The 24562-nt window shown below is 35.2% G+C and overlaps 1 protein-coding gene across 3 annotated transcripts in view; it reads left to right on the top strand.

The window, feature by feature from the left end:
- Lrba (LPS responsive beige-like anchor protein) overlaps window positions 1-24562 on the top strand; it is a 445034-nt gene that overhangs the window by 67747 nt on the left and 352725 nt on the right. For all 3 annotated transcript variants that reach the window (XM_070022191.1, XM_070022190.1, XM_070022192.1), the window contains exons 14-22: window positions 280-448; window positions 3181-3260; window positions 4073-4135; window positions 6481-6578; window positions 8051-8143; window positions 9224-9332; window positions 9714-9795; window positions 14398-14521; window positions 14887-15079. In XM_070022191.1, coding sequence (XP_069878292.1) covers window positions 280-448; window positions 3181-3260; window positions 4073-4135; window positions 6481-6578; window positions 8051-8143; window positions 9224-9332; window positions 9714-9795; window positions 14398-14521; window positions 14887-15079 — 1011 coding nt within the window. The remainder of the gene's footprint in view (window positions 1-279; window positions 449-3180; window positions 3261-4072; window positions 4136-6480; window positions 6579-8050; window positions 8144-9223; window positions 9333-9713; window positions 9796-14397; window positions 14522-14886; window positions 15080-24562) is intronic.

Below are 24562 nucleotides of genomic sequence, written 5' to 3'. Positions count from 1 at the left end.
TGTTGGGTGTTTTTTGTTTTGTTCTGGTCCTGGGACTTGAACTCAGGGCCAGGAAGCTGTCCCAAAGCTTTTCTGCTCAAGGCTATAGCTCTACCACTCAAGTCACAGCTCCACTTCTGGCTTCCTTGGTAGTTAATAGGAGAAAAGAATCTCAGTGGCTTTCCTGCCTTGGGTGGCTTTGGACTTAGATCTTAGCCTGCTGAGTATCTAGGTGTGAGCTACTGGTGCCCACTTTTCAATGGATGTTTTTGATTTAAGCTCTTCATTTTGATTTTGTAGGTTCAGTTGATGCTCTATACTTATCTGTCCACTGAATTCATTGGCACTGTCAACATATACAACACTATTCGGAGAGTTGGAACAGTGCTTCTCATCATGCACACATTGAAGTACTACTACTGGGCAGTGAATCCCCAGGACCGAAGTGGTATCACCCCCAAAGGATTAGGTATATCATTTCTCTCCATATGTTCTGTTACACATCTGACCCGTCAAGATAGTTTTTAAACATACAATATGCTATTTGAGTAAAAAAAAAATCTCATTAGGGCAAAGTTTTATAATCTTAATGAAAATTTTAACAGTTTGTTCCAAATTGTGGTTGCTAGCTGTTAATAATCTACTGTGTAGATCAGTGCTACTTGCACTCATGTGAGTTATTTGATTTGAGCAGAAAATTTTAATTCACAACTGGTATTGATGCTGACATTGTTCATCACCATGAGAGTGATTGAAAATAATGTTTTAGAGAGATTTCTTACATAAGTTGCAAAGATGGGCTTCCATACAGATGTAATGAAATTGTAAAAGTTTAGTAATAAATTTGCTGTATACCCATGACTTAACTTGCTCAAATATTCATTATGTCATCATATCCTGTAGGGAGTAAAAATAAAACTTTAAATGTTATTTTTGCAAAACCTATTTCATAGTGGCTCATATACAACAGGAAAGTTAATCAGCTGATAAGAAGTGCCAGTTTCACATACAACTTGGTGCATGTGTCCAGAATACAGCTGTAGGAACAAATTTGTTTATAATGACTGCTTTTTATTGTTGGTGCTGTTGAACTCAGCGCCTGGGTGCTATCCTTGAGCCTCTTTGTGCCCAAGGTTAGCGCTCTACCACTTGAACCACAGTGCCACTTCTGGTTTTTGAGTGGTTAATTGGAAATAAGAGTCTTATGGGGACTTTTCTGCCCTGGCTTTGAACCATGATCCTCAGATCTCAGATCTCCTGAGTAACTAGGATTATAGATATGAACCACTGGTGCCTGGCTTTGCTGGTTATTTTGTCTCAGTGGTTGCTGGTTATTTTGTCCCCCTATGTAGCTGCAAGCAGCTAGTTCATCTTCACATATATATAACCTAACACTAGCAAAAGAGTATCTTCCTGTATCAAGTATTTTCAGCAAGTGTCTATTTTAGTTTCTGCTCCTCATTGGCTTTGATTGAATCCTGTGGCTTTCTCCATGACAATTATTAAACTGGTAGCCCAGATTTGGAAGTGTCCTCACCTTTACATGCATGGACTAAGATAAGGATGTCAGTCCCTTGATAAAACTTTAAAGACTATGGGGCTGGGAAGGTGGCTCAGTGGTAGAGCACTTGCCTTGCATGCCTGAGGCCCTGGGTTCGATTCCTCAGCACCACATAAGCAAAAAGAAAAAAGCCGGAAGTGGCGCTGTGGCTCAAGTGGTAGAGTGCTAGCCTTGAGCTGAATTGCTGAGGGACAGTGCCCAGGCCCAGAGTTCAGGCCCCACGACTGGACCCCCCCCCCAAAAAAAAAACAACCAAAACTTTAAAGACTGTTGCTTGAAATAGAGGAAATAAGTGATAGGGTATTTAATAATATACCTTAATTGTAGTCAAAGACTTCATCAGTTTAATGATTTAGAAAGGACATTTCAGACTTTCATGATACCTTTTATGTAATCTCCAAAATAAATTTAGCTGATTCTCAGATAATATGGTAGCTGTAGTTTAGAAAGCTACATGAAATACTTCAGTGGCAGGGATGTGGCACGTCTAAGCCAGGTGAGAGCTTACTGATGATGATTCACAGTGGTCTAGGAGTATAGTGTACTGCTCTGGATTGTGTCCTGGTCTGCATTTTACAACTAATGAGTGATCTTGGGAAAGTCTCAAACTTCAAATGAGAGAGCTGTGATTCTATGCCAGCTCTGCATCCTGTTCTTTGTGTAGGAATCATCATGTGGAAGAAATTTTAAACAATTTTCCTCCTATTTTAATTGATCTGTATAGGGTCATGGTGGTCCTGTACTTTGGTGGTCTAGGAACTAGCTGTAAATAGTCATTAGTAGGGAAAATAGCAGAACAGGTACCTAGTTTAGGTTTTTAGAACAATGAGTATTTGATTTCAAAAGCTTTCTCATTGAGAATTATATGTTTGAGACATGAAAATTGACTTAATGTGAGCCACGTGTGACCAAGGACTTTTTCAACCTCAGAAGATGTCAGATCAGTCATCCTAATGTTTCCCTTCTTTATAAATAATACTGTGTTAAAACTTTTGAGATTTTTTTGTAGTTTTTGCACAATAGAAAACAACAGTATAAAGAGTTTTTATACTAATATTCAAAGTTTATATTTCCCTTTTATAGTAAACTTCTTGCAAAAATCCTTCAAAACAAAATAGCTTGATTTTGTTTTTTAAACTGTTGGATGTACTTAAAAGTACAAATAGATGTCTTTAGTGTAGTTTCAGAATAATCTGTGTTGTACATTTAGACTATTTTATATACAATTGCAGGTGAGATTGAATGTTTGTCTTTCATGAGGCATATAAGAGGAATAAGAGGAATTACTTTTTTTTTTTTTTTTTTTTTGGTTCTGGTCGTGGGGCCTGAACTCTGGGCCTGGACACTGTCCCTCAGCTCTTCAGCTCAAGGCTAGCGCTCTACCACTTGAGCCACAGTGCCACTTCCGGCTTTTTTCTTTTTGCTTATGTGGTGCTGAGGAATCGAACCCAGGGCCTCAGGCATGCAAGGCAAACACTCTGCCACTGAGCCACCTTCCCAGCCCGAGGAAATTACTTTTTAAAGGACTGACCTATGTAGTTCTTACAAATAAAAGGAAAAGCTATTGAGAATGAGAATTTTATACTTCTGATAGCTCTAAGGTCTTTGAATTACTAAGTGTGTTCTGTGTCTCTTTAAAGATGGACCACGACCTAATCAAAAGGAAATATTTTCTCTGCGAGCATTTTTGTTGATGTTCATTAAACAGTTAGTGATGAAGGTAAGTATGATTTCTTTATCCTGTTTCATGCTGTGTATTGTAGCTTATAATTTCACATAGCATGATTAATTGATTGATTTTCCTGGGGATTAAGCCTACATCATCTTATCTACCAGGCAAACCCCCTTCCACCTGAACCATATCCCTAGCAATTTTGTATCTTTGTTTTTTTTATTTTTGTGCCAGTCCTGGGGCTGGAACTCAGGGCCTGGGCACTGTCCCTGAGCTTCTTTTGATCAAGGCTGGCACTCTACCATTTGAGCCACAGTGCTACTTCCGGCTTTTTCAGTTTATATGGTACAGTACTGAAGAATTGAACCCAGGGCTTCATGCATGTTAGGCAAGCACTTTTCCACTAAGTAACATTCTCAGCCCTGTATTTTGTTTTTGAGGTATGGTCTTTGTAACTTTTCTCCTTGTTGGCTTCTAAATAAAGATTTTCCTGCCTCTGTCTCCCAAGTAGCTTACATTACAGTTATGAGCTATGTTTTATATCTATCTAAGTCAAATTTTATATAGAAAAGCTATCTTCTGTATTTAGATGAGTGGTAAGTTAAACATTTATCATAGCTTTTAATTTTTTGTCTACTTCAGGATTCTCTGGCTCTATTATTCTCTCATGTACTTTGGTAGCAGTGTCAAATCTCTTTGATTTCTATAGCCTTGTAGCCTGAATTTTTTAGTGCATACTCAATAAGTTTAGATTATATATTAAGTTATCTTTTTAGATTTGTAGCAGCTGATCGCTTTGTCCAATCTATGCATATTGTTACGCTTTTAAAAATGTATTATATTGTATTATATTTCCAAAGGATTCTGGAGTAAAGGAGGATGAGTTGCAGGCCATTCTTAATTATCTACTGACTATGCATGAGGTAATACTTGAATTTCATATTTTGGGGTTTTACTTTTTGGAGCTGTATTGTAGGCTTTTAAAAATGTAAATGCCCAAAAAAATCCCTTCAATAACCTTGTAACTATATTGGAGAGTAACGTGTTTATCTAAGAATTAAATCTTAAATTTTTATTTAAGTACTCTAAATGTAATCATGAAAGGTTTTCAGAGTTACTATAATTAGATTTCACTGAGTTACTACTGAAATGCCAGAACATACTTTTAGTGTATTTCCAGGAACTAGTGGAAAAAAGATTTTGAAAAAGGCTAAAAATGATTGGTTTTAAGATTGTTATTATATGGCAGGACAAAGGGTGAACAAATGCAGCATGGTACTCACTAGATACTATGTTGAAAATGAACTATATGGATGGTGGGTAGGAACAACTTGTGAGAGGGAAAAATTGGGAGAGAATGAAGGCAAGGGTGACATTGTCCAAAAAAAAAAAAAGTATTTATTACCTGATTTATGAAACTATAATTCCTCTGTATATTACTTTTATAATAATGATTTTAAAAAGTGCAATTTTGTGCCTCTTTTTAAATTTTTTCTTTTTTCTTTTTTAATTTATTGTGGTTTTAGAGTTGATATACAGTGGGGTCACCTTTTCTTAAAATAAATCTTCCAATTGATTATTCATATTCAAATTTTCCATTAAATTTTCATTTGTAATGAGATTTAAAATTATGTGGGAGGTTGAAATTTAAATAGTTTCAAAGATCTCTCTTCCTTGATTTTTCTTTTAGCACTAAAATATACAAATATAATCTTACTTAAATCTGATTAAGGTATAAATAAAGTTTAAGAATTGACAGAATATATCACATTTTAAGTGATAATTTCCATTTTCATAATTGTGAATTAATAGTTTTTTGTAAATGAAATAGTACCTTCTTTAGTCACTAATACTCAAGGACTCATGATTAGATCTGTGTCTGTTAATTGGGACATATGCAAATGACTTGTTTGTCAATTAAGTTATATTTGGTTGAAAATAACTTATGATTATGATTATTTTCCCCTTGAGTGCTGTCATTTCTAGATACTTTTCCTAACCAATTCTAATAGTTTTTTAAGATGAAATGCTTTAATAACCTGTTATTATAGGTGATTATTCCTTTTATAAACTGTAAGGAAGTAAACTAAGTTCTTCATAAGAGACAAAACTGTAAGTCATAGTGGCCCCTGCTTTCTGTCAGTCTAGTAATTAGAGATCTGTCAGGCCTTCTCTTTAAATTCTTTTCCAAAATGAGTTTACAAGTAGCTTCCCTAGCAGAAATTCAAATCTCCAGTCAGAGTAGCAACTTGGTTCACAAACTCGTGGTAGTGCCTCCCTCTAACTTGGCCCCCTTTGAGGGGAGGTGTCAGTAATGCCCAAGTTGGCTTTTATAATATTCATACATCAGGTAATAGCCAACAAAGACTACCTATAGTAGTATAGTCTTTTTATAAAGCCTTTTGAAGTCCAGAACTTGTATGTTGTAGTGCTGATATTCTATAACATTTCCAAATTGTATGACATAGAACAGTATATTGACTTAGTAAACATGGACCCCTGTCATCTTTAGGATTTATAATAGATGATATGTAAGAAAAAAATTTTCTCCCAAAATGTTCTTTTAGAACTAGCTTCTTATGAGGCAGAGTAGATAACATATTCCAGATTGAATAAACTTAGGTAATAATACATAACCTGTTACCCTTACCTCTATCAATGGACTTACTACTTTTATTGGCATATTAAAGGCTCTTATATGCTCCTGTTTCTGCACTCCCGTATAGGACTGAACCCAGCTCATGCTCAGTTGTTGTACTGTTCAAACTGTGTCTCTAGCTCTTTTGTATTTGAGATAGAGTCTTGCTAACTTTACATGCATTGGCTTTGAATTCATTGTGATACCTCCTGTCTTGCCTCCTGAGTAGTTGGGATTACTGGTGTGGCCTATCATACTTAGCTTCTGATATGTCTTTCTATGATAGAACAACCTAGCTTTTCCCTTGTCCAGTTTTCTGACATGTAAGAGTTCCTTAAAAACAAAACAAAAAAACCCTATTAAATCAGATCCACTGTTTCTATAAGAATATGCTTCAGCAAACTTTTTTGTGACTTAAAAGGCATTTTACATCCTTGGTTAAGAAATTTTCTCTTTGATGGTATATATTTTGAGTCACACAGATGAATGTGCATATTTAAAGAACTCAATAATTGCATATTGTAGATATGTCTACTCACTTTCTAAGTTGAAACTTTTGTTTCAGAAGTATTCAGTATTCAAATACTGTTTTTCCTCAATCTTACATTTGAATTTCTACAATAATTATAGGATGATAATCTAATGGATGTTCTCCAGCTGCTTGTGGCATTAATGGCAGAGCATCCTAACTCTATGATTCCTGCTTTTGACCAAAGGAATGGACTACGGTAAATTAGTCTATCCATAATTTTTATTATATTTAGTATATACATTCTTTAGAGACATTGAAAGATCCTTAAATATGGAAAGTGTTATTTGATTTTACATTATGAAATGAGTTACATTATGAAATGACATAAGATTCAGGACTTATTTCATGGTATATTTTATGAATGAATCTTAAATTGTAGAGGTTTCTTATTATTTGTTACCATTTAATTAATACAGACAGATAAATCATTCCAGTATTTTGTATTGGGACAGTTTCAGACTTGTAATATTCCTACCAGTGCTTTCTGTGTAGTTTGGATTATAGGTATGAACCATCATACCTGGCTTGTTGATAGAGACATTTTGCCTCAGCTGGGCTCAAACCTCAATTCTTCTATCCTTTTCTTCTCCAGTAGCTGGAATTATAGGCATGTGCCACAGCATCTGGCTGGTGTGTGATTTGCCAAGTTTTGTGACAGGATAAATGCTGCTTTCACAGAATGATTTGGGAAATATATACTTGTCAGTTTTTTATAAAATAGTTATTTTTCATTATTAATTTGCCAATGAAGTTATCTACATGGTTAGTTTTCTTTTTGGGAATGTTATTAGCTCCAAAGCCAGTTTGTAATAGATGCATGACAGCTTAGGGTATTTTTTTCTTAAGTGAGCTTTAATATTATGTAACTTTTAAGAAATTGTCTACTTTATTTACACTATTGAAATATAAGAAATATAGAATATTCATATATACTTCTTTCAGCAATGGCTAGAGTAAAACCAATTATACAAAAATATTCTCAAGTTTAGTATTGTTTATCATGGACCACTTTTCTTTGTGACATACTATTTGTATGTCTTTTCTGATGACAGTATATCAGTAGCCTACTCCTTTGTTTTACTTGATGTTTATTATTACAAATTTAAATATGTGCTCCTTTAAATAATATTTTTCCTGACTTGTAAAAGGTATCTGAAAGCATTAAGATTTACATAGATGTATTTTCATGGAGAAATCGCCATATTTTATTCTCATTTTTCTCATTAAAAGGAGGTATAAGAAGCTTGGCATAGCAAGTGTGTTTTTGTTTTGTTTTGTTTTTATTTTTGCTTCTTTTTTCCCTGTGGTATTAGGAACTCAGGGCCTTGTTTCAAATTTCCTGAGCCATGCTCTACCACTTGAGCCATACACCAGTCCTTTTTATTTTTAGTTTGTTTTTCAGATAGGGTCTTGTGATTTTGCCTGTTTTGTCCTTCAACTGTGATCCTCCTACTTCCATCTCTGGAATAGCTGGGTTCACAGGTTTGAGCTTCTACCACGCTCAACCCAAGTAAGTTTTTAAATGTTGAAATGTATATTAATCTCATTTGTGCATTACTTGAATTGAGTTTAAAATCATATGAAAAACTGAAAAACATATGCATGTTAAATAATTACTTTTTGAACAACATACTCAAAATAGTTTGTTTTTAATTTTTATTTATGCAGTGTTATTTATAAACTCCTGGCATCAAAAAGTGAAGGAATTAGAGTTCAAGCTCTCAAGGCAATGGGCTATTTTTTAAAAAATCTGACTCCAAAGTGAGTATGTACAAAATCTAAAATGGACTCTTTGTTTACTTCTTATTTACTTAAAACGTTAAAATGTCATTTCTGTTCTGTGTTCCCTTTAGTTTCTCTTTTCTTCTCCTATACTCTGCTTTTCCTTCCCTGAACTGTTAACTAGCCTGAGATAGTAAGTGTTTATATATATAATATTATATTGCATATTATACAATATATAATGTTTCTATATATGAATATATTTATATATATCTATATATTTCTATATTCTTATATAAACACTTCAGTTCCTTATCTTTATATATATATATAAACACTTCCTTATATATATTTATAAAATATATAACGGGGCACTGGGATTTATATAAATATACATATATATATATATATATATATATATATATATATATAAAACTAGGGTAGTGGGATTGAGTTCAGAGTCTGGAATTTATTAGGCAGGTACCCTGCCTCTTGAACCATATTCTACCACTTAATCCTGAGCCATGTTATAGTCTTTTAGTTTTATTTTATTTTTCAGATAGAGCCTTGTGCTTTTGCCAGTATTGGCTTCATACTATGATCCTCTTATTTCTTCTCTGTCCTCTCTTCTAGGTCCTTTCCTTTTGTATCCTTTTCTTTTCTTCCCTTGTAATGTTGCTTGAGATGTAAACATTTTGTTAGTTTGAAAGTACTAATCCCATTACTATATGTTTAAACAGTATAAGACTAATTAGGAGTATAAATTTTTAATATGAAAATTACTTGTGCTATTTATATTTTGGGTTAATGATGAGAATTAGTTTGGATGCCTTGAGTTCTAGAAACTGAAAATAGCTAGTAGTTAAATAATTACTCTGAAGAGTTTAGTAGAACACTTTACTCATAGCCCATTTTGCTTGTTTTTTTCTTAAATTTAGCGATAGTTATATTTTAGTAAGCTTTTCTCTAGTTGAATGTTTTATAGCCTTATAAACGTTGGTATGGTAATTGGCTGGTAATCTATCATCTGAAAAACATTTTTTTAATCCTTCCTCCAGAATGTATAGTAAATGGTACATAGTAACTGCAGGTTGGTAATTTCTTTCTGTGTAATTACAGGAGGAAAGCTGAGGTCATGCTTGGGCATGGACTGTTTTCATTGCTGGCTGAGAGACTCATGCTTCAGACAAATCAAATCACAATGACCACATACAATGTTCTCTTTGAGGTAGGAATGTAGTTAGAATTTACTCTTACTAATTTCTTATTAGAAAGGTATCTGTATTATTGTTTAAGTGTTTAAGTAAATAAAGCCACTTATTTTTTAAGGTAAAGTTTTACAGTTATATAAAGGGGACACGACTACATTTATGTAAATACATTAATCTGTGAATTGCTAAATGTAGTTATTCCTGCTTATGTATTTTTTTGCATAATACTGACTTTTGATTTTTATTTTATAGGTAAGTAAAAGCAGCATTATAATATTGATTTTACTTAGCTACATAAAATATTTACCACTAAAATATAAGTTTTAGTATTCTAATTACACTTCTAGTGATACTAATGTCATGATATGCTAATGTAATTTCTTGTTTTACTTTTTTAGATTCTTATAGAACAAATTTGTACTCAGGTGATACATAAACAGCATCCAGATCCTGATTCTTCAGTAAAGATACAAAACCCTCGTATGTATTTTGTGCTTCCAAAAGCCTTTGTTTTGCTACCAACAAGAAAGTCAGTGTTGCTGTGAGGGTGCCTGTGGCTCATGCCTATAATCCCAGTTATTCAGAAGACTGAGATCTGAGGATTGTTGTTTGAAGCCAGCCTGGGCAGGAAGGTCCCTGAGATTCTTACCTCTGATTAACTGCCAGAAGAGCCTGTGGCTCAAGTAATAGACTCTAGCCTTGAGCAAAGAAGCCTAAGGATAGCACCCAAGCCCTGAATTTAAGCCCTGGGAATGGTACCCCCCCAAAACAAAATTAACTATGAAAAACCTGGAGTTTTTTTTTTGTTGTTGTTGAAACTTACTGTTTTATGAGTATTTCATGATAGAAAATGTTACTAATTTTATGTTTAATGTTGATTGTAACATCACATTGATTTAAGTTTTGTGGTATATATAAAGGTTTTGAAGAATTGTTTTCACAAGATTTTGATATGAAAAATTGTTTTCACAAAATCTTGATTTAATGTGTTCAGATTTTTAAGAAAGTTCTGATTATGCTATGTAGCAATGCCAGACTAAATTATATTAACCATGAAGGTAGTTTTCATCTTAAATCATTATAAATACGGAATTTGGAATGAAAAAATATCTATATTCTTTTTTTTCCTCCCTCTGGTACTTGGGTTTGAATTTAGGATCTTATGTTTGCTAGACAAGTACTCCATCAGTTGAGCCATGTTCCTGCCCATTTTACTTTATTTTTCATGTGTTTCATTTTTGCCCAGGGTTGTTTTACGGGGTTGTGACCTCCTAATTCTGCCTCTTGAGTAGTAGGGATTGCAGGTGTGAGCTGCTATATCCAGTCTGTGTTCTCTATAGCTTATGTTTATAGTTTTATTTGTCTTTTTTTAAAATTTATTTTTGGAAGTGCTAGGGAACTGAACTCAGGGCCTTAGTATATTTGTTAAGTATGTACCCTTCTAGTTGAGTTATGCTCTCAACTCTAGAATTCTTAAGCATTTGAAATGTATCTTTCTTCTTGTTTTTTTGAAGATCATGTCATTAGAAGAATTACTTTAGAAGACAGGGGTTGGTGGCTCACACCTGTAATCCTGACTACTCAGAAGGCTAAGATGTGAGGATCGTGGTTTGAAGCCAGTCTGTGCAGGAACATCCATGAGACTCTGTACCTCCAATAAACTACCTAGAAAAAGCAAGAGATAGTGATGTGGCTCAAGTGGCTTTGGGACAGTGCCCAGGCCCAGAGTTCAAACCCCAAAGAATTACCTTAGAGTTTTGAATTCAAGTACTTTTTGAGTGGTGTGGTTTGACTGTGTATATAATGCTATTTCACTTCAAATTTAATTAATTTTTATTTTTTTTATTAGCATCAGTTAATTGTACCAGGGACAAAAGTCGATTTTAAAAATCAATTTGTGAAAAGCTCTCAGGGACCTACTAGCAGAATCAGAACAAAGCGCACCCTCAAAAATGGTAGAAGAGCAAAAAATGCAAGCTCTATAGTATTTGCTCTGCAGAGCAAATGACAAGCACACAGGAAAGCGAAAGCATGAAGACATGTCAGTCATACATTAAGCATGATAAATTCAATTATTAAATTTATATTGCCTATTAGAAATATCCTCTCAGACTGAGAAAGCAAAAGATAGGTAAACAGTAAACATGTAGCATTTGAATTTGCATTGAGTTAAATGTGCTATTATTGAAATAGAATTCAGTGTCAGAATTGTTTCTTTCTTTTTTTTTTTGGCCAGTCGTGGGTCTTGAACTCTGGGCCTGGGTGGTGTCCCTTAGCTCTTCAGCTCCAGGTGAGCACTCTGCCACTTGAGCCACAGCACCACTTCTGATTTTCCAATGGTTAATTGGAGATAAGAGTCTCATGGACTTTCCTGCCTGGGCTGGCTTTGAACCATGATTCTCAGATGTCAGCCTCCTGAGTAGCTAGGATTACAGATGTGAGCCACCAGCACCCGGCCTTAGTGTCAGAATTCTTAAAGGTTATTTTGATTTAGTATAAACATAAGATACATAGACAAATAAGAAAAAGAAGATAAAAATGGTAATTGATACAAAAACTTCATAAAATGGAAAATACAGTTAGCTAATTATAAGAGTGCTGTGAAACCATTCATTCTGTCTGCATCTAGTTTTCCTCTCCTTCCTGGGAAGATGGGAAAACTACTTTCCAGTCCTTTTTCAGTGAGATGGTGGCCTGCTACTAGGCACAGGCAATTGAATGTGAGAGAGCACTGATATGTCTCTCGAAGGCTAAGGATGAAGAATCAGCATACCAGGCTGGGTGTGGGTCAAGTGGCTGTTTCACTGCTACTTTTTTTTTTTTTTGGTTGATTGTTGGGCCTGGGCATTGTCCCTCAGCTCTTCAGCTCAAGGGTAGCACTCTGCCACTTGAGCCACAGTGCCTCTTTCAGTTTTCTGGTAGTTTATTAGAGATAAGGCTTTCCTTCCAAGGCTGGCTTTGAACTGTGATCCTCAGATCTTAGCCTAAATAGCTAGGATTACAGGCTCCTGGCTTCACTGCTATTTTTAAAGCACACTCTTCTACTTTGGGAGAGATAGTATTGTTTTTTGAGAATGGAAAAACAAAAAAGTTGGGACAAATAAGAATTTTAGGCTATTCTGTTACCTCACTATTTTGTGTTGCTATAGCAGAATGCCTGCGGCTATGGTCAGAAATTTAGTTTTTCAGTTGGAAGCTTAGATTTATCAGTTGAAGGTGCTTTCATTTGGTTTGGTAAGGTCTGCTTTGCTTGAAAGGAAGGCAGTTCAAAGAGCAAGCAGTTTAAAGTGTGAAGCCTTTGTTATGTGGCTTTTAATCCATTAGCATGAGAGTCTTCATGGCCTTCTCCTTTAATAATATTACCACACCTTAGCAGTGTCACAGGGGCAACCCATGTACTCTAGGAGACACATTCAAACCGTAGATGTTAATTACTTAATGTATTGAAATTAGCTCAGAAAAAAAAAAGGTAGTATGGTGGTTTTCAACAGAGGCTTTCTGGGTTGAACTCCTAGCTACTAATTTTAATTATATTGCCTTTTTTCTTTTGCTTTCGTATCCTTAACTCTCAAATGAGGCTAATATATAGTATCTGTGTCTCCTTGTGTAATGATTGAGTTAACTGTATTTTCTTAAAAACCAGTATTTGTGAAAGAATATCTCAAAATCAATGGCAGTTATCCTGTGGTAATTATGATTTTCGTCATTCTTGTAATTACTGTTCAGGAGTGGGGAGTACCCAACCTTTGAGCTGTATAAGGCCCACAAAATCATTTGGTGACCTGACAGGCCAGACATGTATACTTCTCATCAGCTGCTCATGGCCTGCTTTTATTGACTGGTGCTATAAAGCTCTCCACCCCTGGTTTAGGTAGAAAACCTTCGAAGTTATCATTAGAAGAATTTAGAAATGTCTCTCAAAATATCATGAATTGAATAACAGAGTATTCATGTTTGTTTTTTTGAACTTACAATTCTGGAGTCAGTAGAATCCTTGGCAAATGTCTGGCTTAGAATTCCTAAGTCTTAATTGGGTAAAAATTTGATACATTGTTTATTTTTAAATTTAGAGTTAGTACTTTTTTTGATCTACAAATTTTGTGATGTAGTATGTGTTTTTAAATTTTTTTATTTCTATATGCTAAGTTCTGGTCATTCAGTCAACTTTATATTGAGACAATTGTAGAGCCTTATTATTTTGCCTTAGTTGTGGGGATGGAGATGTGGAGTAGGTTAATTGCTTTTAGAGTTTTTGTTTCTGATCTGTTTAGTTACAGAATAACATCTTTATAATTTAAAAAAATTACTCTGATAAAGGAAAACACTTGACAAGCTATAAATAATGTTCTAGAATCCTAGAATTTATTATTTTTCTCTTCTGAGATTTTGTTTTTAAAAAAAAATTTTTTTATTGTGAAAATACTGAACAGAGGGGTTACAATTACATGGGCAAGATAATGAGTACATTTCTTATCAAGCATTGTAGCCTCCTCCTTTGTTTCCCCTTCCCATCCCTTCCCAGTCTCCCCCTGCCCCCCCCCCAATCCTCCCCTCCCTTGAGGTTTTTTTTTAAGGGTTTTTTTGTTTGTTTTTGTTTTTGTTTTTGGTGTTGGTATTAAGGTTTGATTTCAGGGCTGTGAAGGAGCTCTTTTTTTTTGTGTTATGCCCTGACTGTGTTAGTTGTTTTTAAGAATAACCACTATTTTTGCAGATAGTAGTTTTATCTTCAGTTAATTCATTTATGATTTAAAGTTGTTTCATTTTAACCTTTTAAAATTTAGCTCTGGTACTAGAGTTGTGTCTTAGGGGCAGAGTGTTTGTGTAAAAGGTACGGATATTTAATCTCCAACTGTGCCAAAAAATGCCTTTCGTGTTTCAAATCATGGAATAAAATCCTTTCCCTTATAAATGCTATCATGCTAATTAGTACATTGTCTATCATAATTTTCTTTTCATTACAGAAGAGGATATTTTCAGTAGACATTTATATAGAGAAAACTAAAGAAATTGTAATATATTGGTTTTTCAGCATGAACTTTTTGTTGTGTTTTAGTTTTTACTTATTCATGAATTGTCTTACAGAGATACTAAAAGTAATTGCGACCCTACTTCGAAATTCTCCCCAGTGTCCAGAGAGCATGGAGGTTCGCCGAGCTTTTCTTTCTGACATGATTAAACTTTTTAATAACAGTAGAGAAAACAGGAGGTAAGCTAGATCAGAAATAATCTACTTGGAATATTTATAGTTCATCCTTTTGTATGAACCCAGTTTGTCTTAGAAAAATTGCTTTAAAAATAGCATGGAATTATTTTTCCATTTTTTTGTCACTAATGGTATTCAAATAATGTACCATAAACTAAATGAAGAGTGTTAAGTATTACATTGACTATTTTCAATTTTTAATTTTGTGAGACAGTATAACTCAGAAAGCACCTCAGGCTGGCCTGCATTCTTCTTTTCTCCTCCCAATACTTGGATCATAGATATATGCTACCAAACCCAGCTCAAGACCTCTGTACTTTAGAATTTTTATGTTTTTCAGTAATTCAGTACTCTCTTATTATTTTTAGGAGCTTGCTACAGTGTTCTGTGTGGCAAGAGTGGATGCTTTCCCTCTGCTATTTTAATCCAAAGAATTCAGATGAACAAAAGATAACAGAAATGGTATATGCCATATTCCGAATCCTGCTTTACCATGCAGTCAAATACGAGTGGGGTGGCTGGCGTGTGTGGGTGGACACCTTATCAATAACACATTCAAAGGTAAGTTTCATTATCAAAGTGTATTTTTAATATTTTATATATGTGTGATTTTAAAATTTACCTAGATAATAGACTGAAAATTTAGAAAAAGTGTTGTTATTCTTTGAAAATGCAACCAAATGAAAACAAAAGACAAAAAGAATTTTGCCAGTTTATTCAGAATCAAAATAATGTTCAAGTGTCAATTTTATGTGTGTTTTGCTTAGTAAAGTCATGTAGAAGAGCCAAGAATTTATATTTTCAAGCAAATGTGCTCACAGTTCTTTGAATTTGCACGATTAGGCACTTTGGACACCAGGTGGCACACTGTATTCAGATATGAGAGGATGTTTCAGCAGCGTTAGATGAGTAAAAAGAAAAACTCTGACTGATGCATGCATGCTGGTAATGTTCTTGTCAGTTAAAAAAAATTGGATTTTAAGTCGGATGATCTTAGGAGAGGAACACAGGGGCTCAAATGCCTTTGTGCCTCCCATCATATAAAATAATACTTGTCAAAATGAACCCCAAGAAATGGAAATAAGAAAAAAATTGTTGGTTTTTTCAATCTACTAGTGATTTTTTCCTTTAACTTAAATTACTATTAGGTATTTATATGTATATTAAGGATTTCTTTCATTGAAATATTCTATACATAAATACAAAAGGCATGAAAAACAATGTGCCTAACAGTGTCTGTAAAATTGAATTCCCTGCCGGGCGCCAGGTAGCTCATGCCTGTAATCCTAGCTACTCAGGAGGCTGAGATCTGAGGATCACAGTTCAAAGCCAGCCCAGGCATGAAAGCCTGTGAGACTCTAAACCACTAGAAAACCGGAAGTGGTTCTGTGGCTGAAGTGGTAGAGCCCTCTCCTTGAGCTGAAGAGAGCAAGGACACCGCCCAAGCCCAGAGTTCAAGTCCCACGACCAGCCAAAAAAATAAAAAAATTGAATTCCTTTTCCCAAATGCTTTGTCTCCCTTCTCCACTAATCTTGCTTTAATACTGTATTTCTATGTCTTTTCTTTTCCTCCTCCTCCTCCTCCTCCTTTTTTTTTTTTTGTCGGTCATGGGGCTTGAATTCTGGGCCTGAACGCTGTACCTTAGCTCTTCAGCTCAAGGCTAGCACTCTGCCACTTGAGCCACAGCGCCACTTCTGGTTTTCTAGTGGTTTATTGGAGATAAGACTTTCACAGACTTTCCTGCCTGGGCTGGCTTTGAACTGCGATCCTTAGATGTCAGCCTCCTGAGTAGCTAGGATTACAGGTGTGAGCCTTGGGCTCCCGGATTCTAGGTCTTTTCTATAGTGCTGTTTGTTTTTGAGACAGGATCTCACTGTATAGCCTAGGCAAGCTTGATTTTGCCATTCTTCCATTTCAGCCTTTCAAATGGTGGGATTAAAGGTAATATACCATCATGCTCAGCTTTTTCTAAACTACATGGATATACATAATTTTTTTTTTTTTTGTGGTACTGGGAATTGAACCCAAGGTGTTGAAGGCAAGTACTCTATTACTGAACTATACTCTCACTCTTCAGTAATTATTCTTTTAATATTTAAATGCTATCATAGTTAACATATTTATGGCAAGTTCCTTTTTTAAAATTATTGTTGGCATTTTTTTTCCATGAGCTGAGCCAAACGTCACATTCTTTGTTCTTGTGGGATGGTTCATAGATAATTGTATTTTTGTTTGTTTCTTAGTGCTGGGGATTGAATCTTGTCAAGCACTCTTACCATTTAGCAACACAATACCTCAGTCTGAAAGTCCATAGTTTACAGTAAATTCTTCGCTGGATGTGGTAGTTCATGCTTGTAATCCTTAACTACAGGAAAGGCTGAAACAGGAGAATTGAGATTGAAGCTAGTCTAGGAAACATGAGACCCTCAACTGCTAAAACAAAAAGCAAACCAAATAATAGAAATGAAGTAATATCACTGGGTGTGGTGACACATGCCTGTAATCCCAGCACTTGAAGGAGAGGGTCAAGACTTCAAGGCTTACCTGAGCTACATACATAGTAAGATCCTGTCTCAAAACAACCACAAGAACAACTATAGCAACAACAAAAATAAGCCCTTATAACTTTAAAATGAGAACAACTCTAGGTTTACAGGAAATCATTTGTCTAATGTTCATAAAATTCTCAACTTTTTATCTTCACAATATTTATAATACAGTGTAGTATAGAATAATATATAAAGTATTAAATATACTGTACAATATATTGTACTCTTTGAAAAATGTCATGGAAAGCTGCTGGTATAGCTGCAGTAGAGCATCTGCCTAGCAAGCTGGAGGGCCTGAGTTCAAACTTTAAATGAACAGCAACAAAAGTCATAGTAACAAAAGAAAATGTCATGGGGAAAGTCCAATCTATGACCCCTTAATACTTTATTTTTTAATTATAAAACAATCTTTTTGGTATTAAAGAGAGCAAATATCTGGTCCAGAGACTGCTGAAAGAAGTAATATATACTAGTTTGTATCATTCTTATTGAAGCAGTGTTTTTTTTAGTATCAAAGAAAATGGTTTATGTTCTATGGGTGTGTGTACAGAGTTTTGTTTATTTTAAATTTTTCTTTACTCCAGTGACTTGTGGTTTTAAACAGATCTTAAAATTATTATAAAGAACATAGTTCCTCTAAGGATTGGTCTCTTGTGTTGACTTTTAGGCAGGCACAGATTTTGACTAAGTTTTATAGTTTTATTTAGGATTACATTTATGAAGTATAATATCTGTTGGCCGAAATAATTTTGGAGTATTTTTTTTATCATAATAAAACTAGCTCGAGTGTTAGAGTATGACTTCAATCCCTAGGAGAACTGCATCCCTCCCCTCACCAGTCCTTAAGTGTTTTAAGTTGGCCCTTGTAGTTTTCTTTTTGTGCGTGTGTGCTGGTCCTGGGGCTTGAACAAAGAGCTTGGGCACTGTCCCTTGAGCTTTTTGCATTCAAGGCTAACCAAGGCTCTACCACTTGAGCCACAGCTCCACTTCTGGACTTTTGGTGGTTAATTAGAAATAAGAGTCTCATGGACTTTCCTGGCTGGGCTGGCTTTGAACCGTGATCCTCAGATCTCAGCCTCCTGAGTAGCTAGGATTACAGGCATGAGCTACTGGCACCTGGTCCTAATTGTTTTTTTAAATTTAAAATTTTCAAACATGTAAAAAACTAAAGTTGAATTTCTTAATGTGGATTTTCCTGTGGTTAAAAGGTAAAAGGCATTTCTTTTTTTCTTTTCCTTCTTTCTTTTTTATTATTACAGATACGATATAAAGATTATATCCAGGGATTTATTTAGCATGCTACCCTCACACTTTCTTAGGAGCTAAACCACAGTCCATGGGCATGGTATTCTTAAGTGTTATTGCTTTATGTGTTGTAAGGTGAACTATCAGGGAAGCCACATTTTGGAAGATGGAATATTGAAGTCTTTATTATACATTTAGTGGCCTGCAGTCCCTAAATACACTTAACATGGCTAGGAAACAGGCCAGAGAGGAAAGAAAGAACAAAAACACTACCAACAAACCAATTCAGCTTCGGTGGAAAGCTGAATTGGGATGCCACGAAGACCAGAAATAAGTCAGCCAGCAGACAGGACACAGGACATGATCATGGAGAAACACATGGCATGGCCTAATGGGGCCTGTGCTGGTCGGGGCCTAAATAGGATCAGCTCAGAGGGCGGTTCCACAGGAAATTCCCAGTCCCAGGCACTGGACTGACAGGTTCAGTAACCTATCAGCCAAGTGCTCTTCCCTACCTCCAGAGATCCTGGCATGCCCTTCACCTGGGAGCCAGGGGCATTTCCTTTCCCTGGCATGAAGACAAGATGAAAAGACATTTCATTATCCTGAAGTTTGGAAAAGTGATTTATTTGGATATTGCCTTGTTGGAATTTTTTTTTGTTCTTAACATTTAAAAAAAATTGTTATTATAAAGGTAATGTAGAGAAGGGTTGCAGTTACAAAAGTCAATTTGTAACTGCAGTTTTGTAATTGCAGTTACAAAAGTCAATCTCTCCCAGTTTTTCCCTCCCATCCCCACTCACAAGTTGTATAGCTCATTTTTAACATAGTATCTAGGGAATACCAATGCTACTTTTGTTCACTCTTGTCCCTCTATTTCTGTGTCCTCCCTTAACCTCCCCAAAACAGATAAATAATAGAATAAGAAAGGAAAAAATTTAACAATGAAGAAGAAACCTCTTGTTTCCATTTCCTTAAGTTCGTTTCCATAAATTATTTTATATGATCAGAAGAACATAGGTATTGTGCCTTTGTGTTCCTCTCCTAAGAATATCCTTATTGTGTTAGAAGTTTAAATCTTGCTTCTATTTTTAAAAGAAATCGGGCCTTTCACATGAATATTGAATAAAGTTATAGAAGAGTTAAAGTGACTTGGTTCAGTAGGTAATTGATAGCATGTTAAAAAAAATCCTGCTTGAATTATTGAGACCAAATTTTTTCTCTTTAAGACTGTTCATTCTAAAGCATTTTAAGCATTGTTATGCATATTAAATCCAAGTGATGCTTATTTTTTTCCTTTTTCTTTCCAGTCATTTTGAATCTCGGTTTCACAAATTTATAACCGTTCTTGATAAGGAATTGGGGTATAAAGAACTACTGTTGCAGAATTGGATAGCATTTGCAGAGTTACATCAGGATACATGCAGCTGCTATAAAAAGCCAAAGAAACTCAATTGCAATTTTATTGTCCAGTTTGATAGATTTCCTGCCACCTTTGTAGCAGGGAAGCTGTTTGTCACTGAAAGCTGCTCCTCCAACAGCTGGACTAGATTTTATAAGCAGTAATAGGCTAATCTAGTATAACTGTGCTCTATTGGTTGCTTTGGTCTCAGGGTTTCAAATATGTACATAGTAGTAACTGCAATTTTGTTGTTTGTTATCTAGGTTTCATTCCTTTGATCTGTCTTTTAAAGTTCTCAAGATAGACAGTACATTATTGTTAAATAATACCATTTTCACTTTGTATTCCAAAATGCTTTTAGCCTTTTAATTACAATTTGAATTAAAAGCTGGGTGAGGTAGTGCAGCCTGTCATCTCAAGTAGGCAGGAGGCTGAGATCAGGAAGATCGAGCTTCCAGGTCAGCCTGGGTGAAAAAGTTCTCAGGACCCTATATCAACAGAAGGATCTGGACATGGGTATATACTTGTCATCCCAGCTATAGCAGGAAGTAGAAGTGGAAGGATTGTGGTCCACCTTGGCCCAAGCAAAACCTAGACTCTGTCTCAAAAATAACTGGAGCAAAAAGGACTGGAGGTAGGGCTGGAAATGTAGCGCATATCTATCTATCTATCTATCTATCTATCTATCTATCTATCTATCTATCTATCTATCTATCTATCTATCTATCTATCTATCTATCTATCATCTATCTATCTATCTATCATCTATCTATCTATCTATCTATCTATCATCTATCTATCTATCTATCTATCTATCTATCTATCTATCTATCTGTCTGTCTGTCTGTCTATCATCTATCTATCTATCTATCTATCTATCTATCTATCTATCTATCTATCTATCTATCTATCTATCTATCTATCTATCTATCTATCTATCTATCTATCTATCTATCTGAGCCCGCATCTGTCTCAACCCCTATCTTCCAAAAATATTGCCATTTAAGCTATTCTAAATTGTAAAAATCGTTCAGAAACTTTCTTTTTCTTAACAAAAGCTAAAATTTTAGATGCTGTAATTTTTCTAGGCTCATTTTGACATAAGTAGAAGGATATATGATAAAGAAGTTAATAATACTTGAAGTATGATGCCAGGTACTGATGGCACCTGTAATCCTAGCTATTCAGGAGGCTAAGATCTGAGGATCATGCTTCAGAGCCAGCCCGGACAGGAAAATCTGTGAGACTCTTACCTCCAATTAACCATCAGAAAAACTTAAAGTGGAGCTGTGGCTCAAAGTGGTAGAGAGCTATTCTTGAGAAAAAAGAAAAAAGAAAAAGTTCAGAGACAATACCTTAGTCCTGAGTTAAAGCCCCATGGCCAACATCAACAACAACAAATTGTAATGAGATTTCCCTGAAAATAGTATAATTATCTTAGATTATTTAAAATAGCTCAGATTTTTACCCATTGTTCTGAATCTGATGAAATGGCTTAAATGTGCTTTCTAGTTAGTTTCTAGAGGAAGAAAATTAGCCAAAAGCATGTAGAGATCAATTTAAAAATTCTAATGAAATTTAAGTAGTTACTTAAAAGCATTAAAAAAAAGTCAGATCTGAACTGGTATACATTACTGTGTGTCTTTATGGGACCTATATGATAAGATTAAAACTTACCTATTTTATAAGATTCAAAATTCCCATATTTCATAGGTTGTTAACCATCTTGTATTTAATGTCTAAAGTATCTTTGGCTTTAAATATTTTTAAATCAAATAGTACTTTTTATTTTAAAGAAATTTAAAACTGACAAGTCTTTATAGCAGGAAATTGGAATCCAATATGAATGCATACATATAAAAACTAAAATATCCCCCATCCAAGCACCCATATATAATTGAATATTAACATTTTGGGGCAAGACCTTTAGTTTTCTGTGCATAAATATATACATATAATTATTTTATTTAAAAATTTGATTGTATTTATGCTGTTTTGCAATGTAGTTTACTTAATGATATTATTCTTACATGAATTTTAATGCCTGCATATTATTTGGCTTATATAATTTATTATGAAGAAGTAAAGTTAAGAAGAGAGGCTTAAAGGTGACATCTGAAAGTGATCAGACTATTTATAATTCAAGAAGGGTTATTGTGTAGTCAAGTTTACTTTTTCTTTTGGCATTCTTTAAAATCGGTGAAAGTGTTAGTTTAAAATCTTAACATATTATATTACATGTACATTATACTTTAACTTTCAGTTTTTGTTGAGCAGTGATAACCAGTTTCTATATTTTTATTTCTACTTTGTGGGATATATCCTTTTAAGTGTATTTTCCAGAAGTCTACACTTTTTAAAGGTTGTAGTAGATATTGCTAAATTACTCTCTTAAAAGTTTGTAGTAGTTGGGCATGGTGGCTTCTGCTTGTAATCCTAGCTACTCTGGAGGCTGAGATCTGAGGATTGCAGTTCAAAGCCATCCCGGGCAAGAAAATCTGCGAGACTCTTATCTCCAATTAACCACTCAGAAAACTGGGAGTGTCACTGTGGCTCAAGTGGTAGAGTGCTAGCCTTGAGCTGAAGAGCTGAGGGACAGTGCCCAGGCCCAGAGACCAAGCCCCATAACCGACAAAAAAAAAAAAGTTTGTAGTAGTTTTATGTGTTATTTAGATTGTTCCTAAGGAAATAAAATTGGGGGCTGGGAAGGTGGCTCAGTGTAGAGCGCTTGCCTTGCATGCATGAGGCCCTGAGTTCGATTCCTCAGCACCACATAAGCAGAAAAAAAAAACCAGAAGTGGTGCTGTGGCTCAAGTGGTAGAGTGCTAGCCTTGAGCTGAAGAGCTAAGGAACAGCGCCCAGGCCCAGAGTTCAGGCCCCATGACCGAACTTCCCCCCCAAAAAAAATAAGGAAAGAAAATAAAATTGATCATAATTACATTCTGTTAAAGCAGAAAATATTGGTAAATTATTAACTATGCTATTATTATTAATTATTATTATTGTAGTTTTCTGTGGTGTTGAGGATTGAACTCAGAGCCCTCCACATGCTAGTCAAATGCTTTAACCACTGATCTACATCTTGGGATCTTCCTCCCTCCCTACCCTTCACTTTTTTTAAACTTTTTTTTTGTTTGAACTTGAACTCATGACCTTGCTTGGATTACTTGCTCACAGGTGGCACTCTACCCCTTAAGTCACACCTCCAACTGCAAGGCTTTGTTTCTTTGGAGGACAGATCTCATTGTGTAGTATAGTCTAGCCTCAAAGTTGCTATGTACCCTAGGCTTTCCTTGAATTTGCCATTCTCTCAAGTGCTTGGATTAGAAGCATGAAACACCGTGCCCTGCTACTATATTATTTTGTCATAGTTCTTCCTAACTTTTGTCTATACAATAAGGATCATACTGCTAATTTTTAGAGTTGTTCTGAAATGTTTTGATGGTACTAGCTGCTTAAAATGCCATGTATGAAACATTCAGTTTATCTCGAAATAAAGATATGTAGAATTATCTATGAAAATGAGCTTAGCTTAGTACTTTTTAAAGAATTTTGTGGAACTAGGGCTGGGAAGGTGGCTCAGTGGTAGAGTGCTTGCCTTGCATGCCTGAGGCCCTGGGTTAGATTCCTTAGCACCACATAAGCAAAAAGAAAAAAGCTGTAAGTGGCACTGTGGCTCAAGTGGTAGAGCGCTAGCCTTGAGCTGAAGAGCTGAGGGACAGCGCCCAGGCCCAGAGTTCAGACCCCACGACCGGACCCCCCCAAAAAAGAAAGAATTTTGTGGAACTAGTGAACAGTTACTAACTATATAGGAATTGTACTTTAAGGAAATTTAAGTTTAGAGTTTGTCTTTTTCCTTTAAATAAATTCTACAATGTTTCATGTATTTATAGAGTTTTTTGCGATATTTATAGAATTTTTTTAAGGGAGATTAAGAAAATACTAAATAGTTGGAAGTCTTTTAATTCACATAGGACTCATAAGGAAGTTTTGTTTAAAATTTGTTTTAAAATAGAAGAAAGCCTGTTTTTATATTTGCTGTGGTTTCTTACTAAAAAGATGAACTTCAGTGGCTATGAGTGCTTCCCTAGGAAGCATGAGGTCCTTAGATTGAGGTCCTGAGTTCAAACTCCAGAGCCACCAAAAAAAGAAAAGTGAACTTCAAATAAAATGGCACCTTTGGTGCTATAGGAGAGAGACAAAAAAAAAATCTTTCCTTCCTTAAAAAAAAAAACTCTTTCTTCTTCATCTTTTTTTTTTTTTTGGGTCAGTCGTGGGGCCTGAACTCTGTGCCTGGGCTATCCCTCAGCTCTTCAGCTGAAGGCTATCGCTCTACCACTTGAGTGCCAGCCTCACTTCTGGCTTTTTCTGCTTATGTGGTGCTGAGGAATCGAACCCAAGGCCTCATGCCTGCAAGGCAAACACTCTACCACTGAGCCACCTTCCCAGCCCTCTTCTTCATCTTTTATTTTAGGTTCATTGTCTGAGTTCTTGGAAATCAGATTGATAAATATTATTAGGAAGGCAAATGTGTGCTAATTTGTTTAATATAACTTCTTTAAACTCTTCATAAGGACATGAAGACCCAAAGAAAGAAACTTAACCTGTTTATAATACTTGGAGAGTTGAAAGTTGTTAAACGTATGTGATAAAATGAAGTGACATGAGCTGCAAGTAGTGAAGTGGGGAACCCGGAAGGCCTGTTCACCCAGATTCCCCTGGTGTCCCAGCTCTCAGAAACACAAGTAAACACCTCTCATGTAGTTTCATGACTTACTTCAGGAATGAAGGGTGGGGAAGGCGAGAGGTTTTCTGAACACACCATTTCTCATGTTTTTCAGCTTAAA

This window comes from Dipodomys merriami, unplaced genomic scaffold (genome assembly GCF_024711535.1).
Source record: "Dipodomys merriami isolate MVZ:Mamm:240054 unplaced genomic scaffold, mDipMer1.0.p SCAF_15, whole genome shotgun sequence".
Classification (NCBI taxonomy): Eukaryota; Metazoa; Chordata; class Mammalia; order Rodentia; family Heteromyidae; genus Dipodomys; species Dipodomys merriami.
Note: the sequence above shows the minus strand (reverse complement) of the source record. Positions and strands in the feature narration are given on the sequence as shown.